Here is a 14354-nt window from a genome sequence, read left to right as displayed (position 1 = left end):
ATAGGGAGTTAATTTAAAGCTGGTTTATGTTTGTTCCTTCTATAGTCATGATAGTCTATGGTTGCAGTTAAATGTTTACCTTATGAGTCATATCTTAGCTTATCTTGCAAGTGTAAAGAAAGCAGTGGCGTAGCCAGTGTTTTTTTTAGAAAAGGGATGGGGTGACAAGGGGCGCAAGGCAAATTTCAACTTCAGGGAGAATAATTTTACGTAAATGGTCAAACTGCATATGGGCACGAAACCGTTGACCCCGTTGACCAGGCCACGGTCATACGCGTGGCTTGGTATACCCGTTCTACATGTTCTAATGCTTGGCACTCGAGGTGTCCGTGGTCATTTACTGGGTGGGGAAAACAACCTTTGTCTTCTTCTTCCTTCCTTCCTTTTTTCCACCCACTTAGGCAAAAAGCAGAGAGGGAGTTGAGTTTAAATGATATGAGGGTTTCCATATCGAAACATTTAGAATGTACATTTGAACAATTTATCTTATAATTGATTTGCTAGAGATGTTCAGTTTATTCACTGATGATTGAGGCTTACATATGCTGCTAAAATGTACCCAATCTTGAATCGGTAGCGTGGATTCATCACAGTTATCGCAAATGTAATACAAATGTAAATATGTATTTAGACCATCATTTATTTCAAAGCTTTGCCTTTTAATAATTAAGAACTGAAATCTACTACATGAAGTTGAATTAAATCCCGCTTTAATAAAGTCAATTATTTGTAAAGCCTTTATGATTGAAATCAAACAATCTTGAGAAATTGAACGTGTGCATTCATGCTAAGTAAACATTAAGGTTACTTTTTGCACACGGTTGTTTCATGTGATCATTTATTACGTTTGTTTCATGTGATCATTTATTAATTTATCTAACAAAACATTATTATAATGTTCAATTCTAGACCTGGATAATACCAACAGCTATCACACTAATAAACTGTATATACAAAATATATTTTGTAGCAATTTTTAACATTTTTGTTTCTATATCAAATTTAGTATTCACATTTTTTTGCTTTTTTGTGATAATTTTAATTGTATAAACTGTACATTTGTGAACAAATTGAGGACGCTATTTACCGATATATTTATAATTTAAATTAGCCAAATAATATGAGTTATACCTTACATTTCATGATAAAAAGTGTTTTGAAAATTCACTCGTCATTTGTTAGTCTGTTTGCTGATGATGTACAAGTGTAAAGATGCAAACAAGATTTTAGATAAATAGCGCCACCATTATTCAAATTTTCTTAAATATGACTCAGTTTTACATGCCATCAAACAACCTTGTGCAATGACCATAAAAATATTACAAATGACGAACAACAAACGTGCCTCGGTATATAATATCAACATTTGATAAATAATGTTTTACGTATTCCAAGCATGATTCCTGGATAACCTTGACCACCAAGAAATATGAAATAGCTATAAACTAATTATTATTTTTCTTCCATGTAAATCTGCTTTTATAAGTCAAGCCATGAGACGTTGCCCTATACTAGCATATCTACTGCCATTGATTTTTTTAGGATAACCTTGACACTGACGAATTATACGACTTTAGAATAATTATGAATGTTATTATAAAACTATCATAACGCATATAGTTTGAAATTATTGTTGACGCAACAATAAACACTAATGCATGTACTCGTAACATACGTCACTAAGTGGTTCCCTGGACGATTAAAAAGCACCTGCCGTAATTCGTTGCAATCGTCTCAACATTTAATTTTTCACTGCATATATTAGCCGCAGAAGTGATGATGTAACAGGATTAATTACCATAGCAAAAGAGGAAAATAACTTTTGAGCATATCGCCCTGCACTACAAGCAGGTTGCTGTATATGTCTGCAATCATAGATTGAATACAATACTGCTCTTTTCAAAGATACTAATCATTCTATAGAGTTACGATCCAGGTGTTTATCCTGTTCTTTGACACCTGTCTGTGGTTCAATGTATAGGTATTACCGCGTGAACGTTGTAGCACAGAGCGACATTCAAATTGTATTAATCTTTTGTTATGGTAGTTAATCCCATTATTACATGACTTCTATGGAGAATAGCATTCAAATGAGCTAAGTGACATATGTATACATACCTATTCTCCCCTGCTTGAATTTGAGAATAATTTAAATAATACTTTTTTAGAATAAGACTTTTGTGAATAAAGAGCTTGAAAAAACATCCTTCTGGAATATTTTAATGTCTAAGTGCGTGGATTTGAGATTGACGCTGTATTTTACAATACATATCGTGTACTATTACCTGATTACACATAAGCGAGAATGACCCATGCGAAGCAAAAAACAATTAAGCATTAAACAGTTTAAACGGGGTATAAACGCGTTTGGTTTGGTCAAAACGTTTTAGTAAATGACTGGTTACATAAAGGCATGAACATTTTCTGCATACTCAACACTTAAATAATTACTATGTTTTCATGAATATTTAAACGTTTTATACCCGTTATATACCATATAATTATGTAATCCGACATTAAAATTTATATAAATGTAAAACGTTTTTGCCTTCAGGGACATGCTTAGTTGATAGTTGATAAGATGACCCAATTCTATAACTTCCTATCACTATGGACCACAATAGCCTCATCACAATGGCGTAGTTCAATAACCTATATTATACAATCATAATGCAAAATTTGACCCCAAGTTGCAGAGTGAGTGTTTGTACCCAAATATTCAAAAGGTCATTCAATGAATGTACAAATGTATTGGGGTTAAAAAACTGTGCCCTGATAGATGAGCATGTTGTGGATCCTAGTGACGGCTCTCCTTTTTACTGAAGATTTGACCCGAAGCAAGGCGCACTAGATATATATTATCATTGAGATTTGTATTGAATATTGCCATAATAGCATCATCTAATGCAGGAAAGTAAGCAACAAATGCAATGGGTTTCAGTGCATACGATAAGGTCAAATAAACAAGCGAACCTATGCTGACAAACTGCTATTTCCACGAAAATTGTAATGTCAGGTCGATCAACTAAAATGTATAAAGTTCAAGCAGATGCAATATATAAATATATTTATAAAGGTATGGTCGTCTTTGTTAGTAGATTTTTCATAGTGCGTGTGGTAATCTTTTAAACAAAATCAAATTCTTGCCCATAAGAATCTACCGTAAAAACTCGATAGTTAGCATATGTACTTACTATCGACCTCTTTTGAAAACATGAAATTGTACCAAAGTCCAGCGCTTTACCAACTGAGCTATTCCAGTTGAAATCCATTATACACCCCTTTGGAAGATAAAACCTTAATCTCCCATATAGAGAGTGTAGATTGCAAACCAGTCCAAGAGAACGCCAAATATGGATCAGGAGTATTACATAATAATACCCTGCTATGACAATAGCTGCACTAGGTTAATCGTATAATCTCCTTATGTGGTTAGCATGGCTGGGCCAGGAAATCCACAAGGACAGCCAATGTGTGTACATGTATTCGGTACATGTGCCATATCTTTTACAATGGGTGATACATTTCTGGTTTGTTTTATTTCAAAACGCAACATTCGATATTCTAAAGCTTGGTCCAAATCCAAGAGAAGAACCAACTCTAGTAATTTATGTGGTTTCAAATTATATCAGACGTTGCCTTTTTGATAGAAATGGTGTTTGTTGACGTGCACAGTTTCCCTTAGATCATAACATGCTGTTGTGCATCCAAGGTCAAAGGTCTTTTAATCCATATTTGGCGTTGTTCTGGGACTGCAAATGGAGTCATTCATTCTTCAGGTAATCTCATTTGAAATTCCCACTCCCTGTGTGGAAGATCAAGGGCATGTTTTCCATAGTTGGTGTATGGATTTCAACCGGAAAAGCCCATTCGTCAAAATGACTTGGATATGTCATTATGCAACTGTGCATGTGCGTCAATAATGGTCAATTAAGGCTGTGGTAAAATATAAATCGGTGATTTATAGTTTCAAAATTAGCTTTGAAATTGAACATTCATGGTTGAATATAATTTCTTATTTGCTTAATGTTTTTTTACTATTATATGGATATTACTGTCGCGTCGTCTACACATATCATTGTGCGAGTGGTAATCTTTTAAACAAAATCAAATTCTTGCCCATAAGAATCTGCCGTAAAAACTCGATAGTTAGCATAATACCAAGGGGTGACACTAAATTCACGGTTGTTCTATTAGCAACGCAAAATCTATGAAAAATTCAGCTGGTTTACTAGCTAGAAAGTGAGGCCAGTTATCGATCCGTTATAGCTCGTTATGAATAATTCATGTTCGACCCCTTGGATCATGTTAATTGAGTTTGGCAAATAACAACGTTGTTAGTTTTGCGAACTTTGCCTGTACAATGAGAGTATAGCGCGCCCCCAATACATCTGGGCACAAACCAGGCGAACACGATCCAGTTTAATGAAATGGCGGACGGGTATTCCCATCAGGCACCAGTGATATGTTTTTCAAAGAAAGTCTACTAATTTGATATGAAATGACATTTTGCAATAGCAAAGTCAAAATTAGGACTTGCTGTCAATAATATGAAGGAAATATGTGACAGAGGCAAGGTGGGAAATACAAGTAGTATTTAAGTTATAATAACCTTTGATACCCGACCTGACCTTCCATCATGGCGCCATGATTCGTCTTATGTATTTCTATTATGCTCTCAAGTAAAATAAAATACCAATCTGCACTGAGCAGACAATGTTACTTGGCTCCCAGCATGAATTATTGATTTTATACGGAGGTAAAGAAATGCACAGTGTATGTGCATGATGTGCAAGCATACTCCAAATATTTACGGTAAATCTGAATAGTGGTCACATGTTGACATATCATGTGTTCGGGAAATCACGTGGCAACATTTTAAGATTTCAGGCTTGTTTACTAGTTAATTGCCATTTGTACTCTTTATTATTTATCTTTGTTAATTAACATATATTTTAAATGCTGATAAATCGTGGTTAGCTGCCCATGATATCTGTTCAATTTAATGTTTTATGAATATAATTCTACCACGTAGATGGGGTCACGCAGCAGAATTTTACATCACCTGACTTAGCTAGATTTCGAAGCTCTGCTCTTCAAATTCATGTAACTTTCAAAGTTTATACATTTAATATAGGCCTATTTAATATGATACTAATTTTTGTTATAACCACCTGGTACACGAAATATACTATTACCTATACAGAAAGGTGATTATCAACCTTCACTCAGCAAATTGACATGCCCAGCATATGCAGTCATTCTCCGTCTGGATTACATGACTGTCGCCCTCAATACGTCTGGGCACAAATTTAAATAACAATACGCTATTTACATATTAATGCGGCCTCATGCTAATTAAAGCTGCCCCATCCAGGAGTTCATCTATGATAATACTATGTGCTTACTATCGAGCTCTTTTGAAAACATGAAATTGTACCAAAGTCCGGTGCTTTACCAACTGAGCTAATGGGGTTGAGACACACATTTGCAGGTTTACTTGTTCGATAATATAACTATGTAATAATATAACTATAAACCCTTTACATGTTTGTGGGCTCTTCATGTTTCCATGTTTTAAAAGCACTTGGACGATAGTATGCACATATGCTAACTATCGAGTTTTTACGGTATATTTGTTACATATGAAATGTCTATTCTGGTTTGGTATATTCACATGATAATTTGTTGTAATTTCCCTTCAATGGTCAAAATGAAAAGCCAAAAGATGTTTTAAAAAACAATGAAAAAGGAAAAAAAATACTTGTCTTGTATGCAGAGAAAAACTGTTATAGAACAGGAAAAACTAAGCACTAAAGTGTTATTATTAATCTTGATACCTATGTCTAATACAGAAAGGTTGAAGTTGACCAGTTGATTTTATTTATTCAGGATACAGATTGAAGAGTTCAACTTGTTCGTCGTCGAATAATTATGAGACTAACAATCCTCTGTATATAGAATATTCCTGTACAGAGTGCTATTATAGTGGGTTGCTCTCAGTGGCCTAGCCCATTTTTAGCCCATTTTTGTCAAATTTTGTCCCTCTCTGAAACAATCCTGTCTACGCCACTGGTTGCTTTATGCCCAATTATATGTGTGTATATATTACCCCTTATCTACTTAGAGGCTTAGTCAGAGGATCGTAAAAATCATCAAAATTGGCACCTTTGGTAGCGTTATAAATTTAGATGGGCTATCATAGCCTGCTATCATGGCTATAGTGGTTAAGCCAAAAGCTGCATGTGTATTAAAGACAATACAGGACATTTTACATGGTTCTGTCTCTTTGCAAAAATGTTCATACACAAAATAGCTAATGACAATTTTAATGACTTATCCATTACACTTATATAATTTATACACAATCGTGTTTTTTACACTTTCGCTGACATCACTGAATGGGCCTTTAAGAGACCAGAGACCAGAGACCGTGGCTCTGAAAAGAGCCGCTTATAGTATATAGTATATTTGAAATAATGTTTTTATTTAGTAGCACATGATTGATATTCATTATTTAACTGATAATATATAATAATTTGATGATATTTTTCTTTTCTTATTTTCAGTTATCATAAAGCTGCTTCTACAGCACGATGCTCGTGTTGGAGATGGGCTACTCAGGGCTGTAGACACTCAATTTTTAGATGCAGTAAAACTCATATGCAAGCATGCGGAAACACTGGGGGTAAGTGAACTCTTCTTTGCTCGTTTGTAACCACAATATATCTAAACATATCACATGAAATAAATCCTCCTTTTGTGGATGATAATGAGATGAAATAGTCAAAAGAAGCGTTATTATGCTCTGCAAATTATGCATCCTCAGTACTAATTTGGAGCTAATAGCCCCAAAATTGTTGCCATGGAAATCTGCTAAAACCTATGCAACATGAAAGTCTCTGAACAAAGGACGCGATGAGGGTATTGACCACGTTGATGGCAATACAGGACACTCTAGCAACAAAAGCAAACATTTTAGTGGAATCTTCATCAACTTATTGCCATGGCAACACCTTTTGTGTCTAGTTAAGGAGTATCAAAATATGCATGACGCAACAGCGCTTATTACGAGCGGATACTTATGACGCAGAAGTGTTGAGTCATTAAGTTCCAAGAAAGGGACAGTTAATTTCTGTCAACAGTATGGTTCGACGAAATTTATAAATAGTCACAAATTTAGCAAGGGGTGTAGTACCACCTTAATTTAGGTTGGAACGGTCCAAAATCCTTACATTATTTACATGTAGGATTTGCTTCAATATCTCCTGGTGTTTTCAGTCAGCATTTACAAGATAGATCCCTGACAAAATCAACACACGTGATAAATCATGCATGTTTAAAAATCAATACATGAATAACTTTTATAATGACATATTATATCTTATAATATTGTTCAAGTCATCCATTTCATGGAATTCTTACTTAATAATAAATGATGTATGACCACATCCTTCCTTAAGGTGGTAGTACACCCTTGATAATTTGTGATTTTTTTTGCATTTTTCTCAATAAATAATAACACACTGGTAACAAACGTTATGTATATTATAGGGGCAATGAATCCATACTACACTGGAATGTCAGTCACTGAAGACAAGCAGTACGTTATTTATGATAAGAAAAGAGGTACCGCTAGAATGTACCTCATTTCTTAACATATATATAATGAACCACTTGTCTTGATTGTGGGATAGGCTTTACGACGGGAATTCTAAACTAGTCCGACGGCGAACCCGCTAAAAACCCACTAATCACTTGTCTTGAATCACTGACATTTCAGTGAAGTAATTGGATTCCTTGTTCCTATAATATACATATAACTGTTGTTACCAGTGTGTAGTTATTTTTAAAGAAAAATGCAAAATTAGTCACAAAAATTATCAGGGGGTGTAGTACCACCTTAACCCAGTTTCTAGTTTGGTCATTGTTTTATATTTTATCATTAGCTGTCCGTAAATGTGTGTTCCAAGCGTGTACGTAAATGGCCATGTCATTCTGCTTTAATTAATTAGTTAATTAATTAATTTAATTCGGCCAAGATTTAATTTGTTTATTCTTTGGCAACTATTATAAAATATTATCATCTGTAATGAAACTACTCGCATTGTTAATTGAGAAGAGTAGTGTACACGTAGATGGAAATTAGGTCATTTTCAAAAAAAGAGCTAATTAGAGATTTGGTATAGATGAGGTGACATGTGTTTACATTTGATACGCCCTCTGTTGGTCTGTGATCAAAACTGTCAGGCAAAAAACACTATAGTTTACATGGAAGAAGTTGATTTTTATTAATTAACTTTGGTTTCAAAGCAAATAATACAAAAAATGGTATCAATCTTGTTTATAAATGCATCAAGCTATATACATAATATCACACAAAACTTCTAAGGTTTTTGAAAGTTGAGTTTTAAAGAGATTCATGTGGTCTGTCACAGACACCTCTGTGTTATTTTGCCTGCTTTGAAACAACAGAGGGCGGTCTGAATGTAAACATGTGACATCATAGGTCACCTCATCTGTAGCAAGCAGAAGCAGAGTATCTGCTTTGACAGTTTCAAGCAGATACTACTTTAACTGAGAGAACACATCTCTTTGGTTACTTGAAGTATATTGTTGATGATTGATGGGATCGATTAATATTTATTATAATGTGGTCGTTCACTTCTTGCTCAAATTAATTAGTCGATCTTAAATCAGTCACACTAGTTAACATGATCCCCACAGACAAAATATTATCTGAAAATAAAACTACAAATCCTTTAATTTGACATGTTCAAAGATGAGATGTGGAAAGATTCTCACTGGAGGGTGAGGCTGCGAGCAGTCGTACTGCTCACTGCTTCAAGGATTTCCTGTATTAGAGTACGCATATTTGAGTAAAATCCCAGACAGTAAAACGTGAAGTGTACACCAGGCACGAAAAGAAACTCGTCAGTTATATTCATCCTTGCTGTTCAATAACTTGATAATTTTGACTATCAAGCAGATTATTTTGAAATTTACATTTTGTTAATTGGACTTTTCTTTCTCATTTGACACCCTGTTCGTGAACATTGAGCAAGAATGGACTCTCAAACCCCAAAATGAAAAGTTGCAATTTTAACGATTCAATTGTGCCTGTTACACGGTGTGCTTTATTGATTGGTCCGTGGTGCTTGTGTGCAATACACCTATACTCGTAGCGCAGTCTAAACGAGGAGACAGAAAAGCATAGTGTGTGAAGTGTGTTAAACTGTGCACACTCTACATACAAAACGAGGAGTTTTCACAGGAATGTGAGGAGGTGTGTAAGGAGAACTTAGCACAAATACAATTATGGATCTCCTCGAATTGAAGGCAAAAATACCAGCAAAAGACGTCCTAACCCCCCTATAGGGTTCTCCACTTTGAGAAGCTTCTCGAATTACTGCTTTTTGGGTCTAACCTCCTCGAATTCCTGTGTTTGTAAACACTCAACTCCTGGTTTCGCACGCGCTACACACGCAACGATGCGTTCCCATTGAAAATCGTTGAAAATGCAAGTTTTGATTTTGGGGTTTGAGGCTTTGAAGGCGCATATCTTGGTAAATTCTTGTTCGTTTTTCACGAATAGGGTGTCAAATGAGAAAGCAAAGACCAATAATACAAAATGTATATTTCAGAATAATCCAAAATTATCAAGTTATTGAACAGCAAGGATGAATATAACTGACGAGTTTCTTTTTGTACCTGGTGTATATCATAGAATAAGTTAACCCGTGTAATTACCCGTGTAATTAAATTGTAATTGAACTTTTCCTGCAATTGGACTCAATTAGCAGATTTCACAAGGCTACAGACACAAGTAATAATTAGGGCCAATTTGTTTTAAATTATTAATATATTGTTCACTTTGTTACTTAATGATACTTGCCTACTGTGTTTGCATTGCGTTCAAAGGAAAAGGTCGTGTGATCATTGTTTTTGTAAATTCAAGGTGAAGCTAATTTTATGTCGAATGTATTGTTCTAATATTCCATACTATGATTACAGCGAGGACCCTTGCAATATTAAATTCAAAGAACGGGCCCAGTCTTGGTGGCAAAAATATTATCATTGTATTCGGATACAAATTATCGCTTTCAACAATCCATACTCAAATTTCAAAGATGGTTAAATCTTGTATTTGATATAGGTTTTACAAGTACTTTGACCAAACGACATATGATTATTGAGGTATAAGACTCAACATTTTGTTATGAAAAATGGATTTCCTGGTAGGAATTCCTTTTATTTATTTATTACACTTTATCACTGGTATATACAATAATTATAATGTAACATCAAAATATATTGCACAAGAATATTCAAAAGTACATACATAGCACCATAGCACCAGTGAAAGGCAAGGACTAACAGGTGCAAAGCACCTCTAGGACAGTCCCACCAAAGATCAAAACAATGAGGACACCCCCACCCCCTCCCAAAAAACAAAAACAAAAACAAACAAAAACCTATACAAGCCTACAACCAGAACACTGGCAACATGTAACCCAAGAGCATGTGTTGTAAGGATCAAAACTCTCCTCTAGTTTGTTCTTGTACCACTCAGAGAGCTGGCTCTTGAAAGAGGACATGTTGACAGTGGATCTAATTGTGAGAGGAAGTTGATTCCACAGGGGAACGATACGGTTGAAAAACGATGCCCTCTCAGATTCGGTTTTGCATCGTTTGGGAATCAACAATGGGGGGTCAGCAGATGATCCGGTGGTGGGACGGTCTTTGAGGGTGGAATTAAAAACAACAAAATGGTTAAGATTAAGGTCATAAAGTTCCATTTTACATCTAAAAATTAATGTGAGATCAAGTATTTCACGTCTTAAAGACAAAGGAAGGAGTTTTAATTTTAAGCAACAATGGTCTAACATTTGCCCTTTATTTTAACATTTCCGCTCAAGTCAGCGTCAAATCAAGTTTATAATATTTCATATTGTACATCAAGATATGATGACAATCTTCACTATATAATAGTTGTGTGGTTTGATGCGATGTCTAAAAGCTTTCATAGCTTTCAACAATACCGTAAAAGAAAGTTCACTCAGGGACATCGCTCGACAACTATTCAATCAATTCGTCAACAAATGGACCGGTTTCTTCATATTATATGTCACGGCATGTCCAAATCCAATATTGGGGCTATTCCAGTTGAAATCCTTATATGTACCCCCTATGGAAGACATTACCTTAATCTCCCACATAGAGTGTGTATATTTCAAATGGCATGTTTTCCATAGTTGGTGTATGGATTTCAATTGGAAAAGCCCGTTCATCAAAATGACTTGGATATGGCATTATGCAACTGTGCATGTGCGTCAATAATGGTCAATTAAGGCTGTGGTAAAATATAAAGTCGGTGATTTAGGCCAAAAAAACATGTTCGTTTCCTGTAGCAGGTCAAAAAAGTCAAATGCGAAATGCGTTTTTTTCATTTATGTCTTAAAATGAAAATGCGGTAAAAATAACTTTTTTTGCTGAAATTGGAATAGAAATTTACACAAATATCATATTCAACATGTTCAAGAATATCTATGATCCTCTTTCAACCTGTAGATTAAAAAAGTATTACAAATAACGTGTGCTGTTTTCTCCAGTAGTTTATCACTACGCTCGTTTGCTGTGTAATCGGTAAATGTTCACTCCAGTAGTGTTTTATATTATTTTTTTTGGCGATTTTACGTGTTTTATTTCTTTGAAAAGGGGAAAAATCTAATGCGCAAAATATCCGTCAAAATCGTAATGCGCGCTACAGGAAACAAACTTGGTTTTTTTGTGGCCTTATAGTTAGCCTTGAAATTGAACATTTATGGTTGAATATAATTCGTTATTTGCTTAATGTACTTTACTATTATAAGGATATTACCGTCGTGTACACGTATATTTTGTCAATTGATTTATTTTGTCTCATTAGCTTCACCGTATTTGTTTTGTCAAAGACAACATGACAAAAAAAAATGAATATGATGGCGCAATTTCGAGAGTCTTCAAAATGTTAAGATATGCAACAACCGCGACAAATATGACAATCTCCCTGATAAAAATTGAAATTAGAATACGCGTAGATTTGTAAAAAAAAAGCTGAGTTTACAACAAATAATTAAATTTGTAACTGTGGAGAGGTAGTCGACATGGCGTGATGGCATCGTATGATTTGCAATGACGTGTGTATGATTTATTTTCGATGGTGATGAATGAACAGTCTAATACACACGATTACTATAACATATTTATTCAGACAAACCGCTGTTAAATTGGGAATAAATGCACACACTGAGACCATACCGTACAATATGATAAAGTCTTTCTAAAGTCTGCACAAAAAGTAACTCAGTTGTTATAAATACGTCTATAGATTCAGAACAAATAATTGTTTTCACAATATTTCAACATAAAAAGAAGGATGATTTATTTACGCATTTTGATACCCCATTTGCCCAATTGTGTTCAATATTGACAATACAGCAGTGTTTTGAAAGAAAAATACCCCAATTTAAAAGATGCTGTTATTTGTATTAATTTGAAGTAAGCGCGAAGGTAATGGCAGGCTTTACGTGTTTACAGTGCTGGCATTATAACCATTGATCGCTGTAAACTGCAACTTTTAAATTCGGGTATTTTTCTGTAAAAGCACTACTGTGTTGTTAATATTGAACGACATTTGACGAATGGGGTATCAAAATGCGTGTAAATAAATCATCCTTCTCGCTATGTTAAAATATTGTAAAAACAATTATTAGTTCTGAATCTATAGGCGTATTTATAACAGCTGAGTTACTTTTTGTGCAGACTTTATATAACATACCTAAACACACTGGTACCTGAACAACCTATAACCAAAACGGTTAAGGTATCGGTAATGTTTATGATAATCCTTAACAATTTGCAGCTTGGCGGGATCTGTAGCTATGCCATCTTTGCTAACGATGTGCCCTAAAATACTTGACTTCAGTTTGTCCAAAAGTGTATTTCTGGGGTTGTAACTTTAATCCTGCTTCTCTTATTATATCAAATACTTGTTTAAAATGATTCAAATGTACTTCAAAATTTCTACCAAAGATATTTTACATCGTTTATGTAGTTACAGAATACAAACTTCCAATTTAACTCACGCAATACTTCTTGCGTCGCTTGCTGGAAAGTTAATGGCGCATTATGAAGATCAAAAGGCATAACATTGAATTCATACAGACCGTCTTGGGCGATTAATGCGGTTTTAGGTTTAGATTTCTTCTCGAAGATTTGCGATCCTCTGGATGAACATGGTATGTTATTCTTATTAATAAGAACTAAATGAGTAATTACACATATTATGCAATAAATACAATAAAATATGAGATTAAAATGTTCGAAAAATAAAGTGCTTATGACTTATGGTTATTCATTATGATATGACAATATACACACCAGATTTTACCAGGATATGTTATAAACGAAACCATTACAGTGGCAAATGCAGCTACAATATAATGGTAGAGAAATATACGTAGATGACCCCAACTGATTATGAGCTATAAGTCAATTTTAATTATTATCATAGTTAATTTAAGCCTAAGTAATCAAGTATTTGCCGATAAGAATCGTGTACAGTTGTGCAGAATCGTTATTAAATCGTCAATACATCGAATATATATACATTTATATATCTTACTAACGTATTGTTTACTCTGCTATAATTTTTGTGAAAGTAATTTTTGTGATTAAATAATGTTAACTACCGCGACCGATGTGTATTATATGTTTTATGCACAAAATGAACGAAATAAATGATGTTTATTTATAGCTATTATGGTACGTTACATGTAACATCGTCAGTAATAAATGTCTAAGTTTAACTCTAATTCCCAATGACCCCTATAAATACCGTGCTAAATCTGTTTGTTAACAAAATAGTCAAAAGAACGATGCTTATTAAGCTAAGGATCAATCCTTTTTGATGGCGTGGCTTTACTACAAATTTTAATATGGTTTTGATCGTTTGAGTACAAAAGTATAAAATAACACTAACACTAATAATAATAACTCTAATAATAATAACAACAACAAAATAATAATAACAACAACAACAACAACAACACATCAACATCAATAGCAACAAATTATAGCAGCAGCAGAAGCAACAACAGCAACATGTCATTCAATCCCTGGTCAGGAATTACACCACTGTGGTATAGCTTATGTGAAATTGGTGATGACATCTATAAATGCTTATCAGAGGCAAACTCATAATGTAGATTTGGATGAAAAAGATCCCGATTGAAAAATAATTATGGTGTTAGAGCACTAGAACAGATATACAGATAGTAAAAATGGGCACCACTTTTTATAGTTTATCATAA

At 34.2% G+C, this 14354-nt stretch overlaps 1 protein-coding gene across 2 annotated transcripts in view; it reads left to right on the top strand.

Moving 5' to 3' along the window:
- The window catches only part of LOC140170323 (short transient receptor potential channel 4-like), a 290327-nt gene that overhangs the window by 135537 nt on the left and 140436 nt on the right, over nt 1-14354 (top strand). For both annotated transcript variants that reach the window (XM_072193690.1, XM_072193689.1), the window contains one exon: nt 6570-6688. In XM_072193690.1, the coding sequence (XP_072049791.1) occupies nt 6570-6688 (119 nt within the window). The remainder of the gene's footprint in view (nt 1-6569; nt 6689-14354) is intronic.

The sequence above is a fragment of the Amphiura filiformis genome, chromosome 14 (genome assembly GCF_039555335.1).
Source record: "Amphiura filiformis chromosome 14, Afil_fr2py, whole genome shotgun sequence".
NCBI classification, from domain to species: Eukaryota; Metazoa; Echinodermata; class Ophiuroidea; order Amphilepidida; family Amphiuridae; genus Amphiura; species Amphiura filiformis.
The sequence above is the reverse complement of the archived record's forward strand: the minus strand, read 5'-3'. Positions and strand labels throughout refer to the sequence as shown.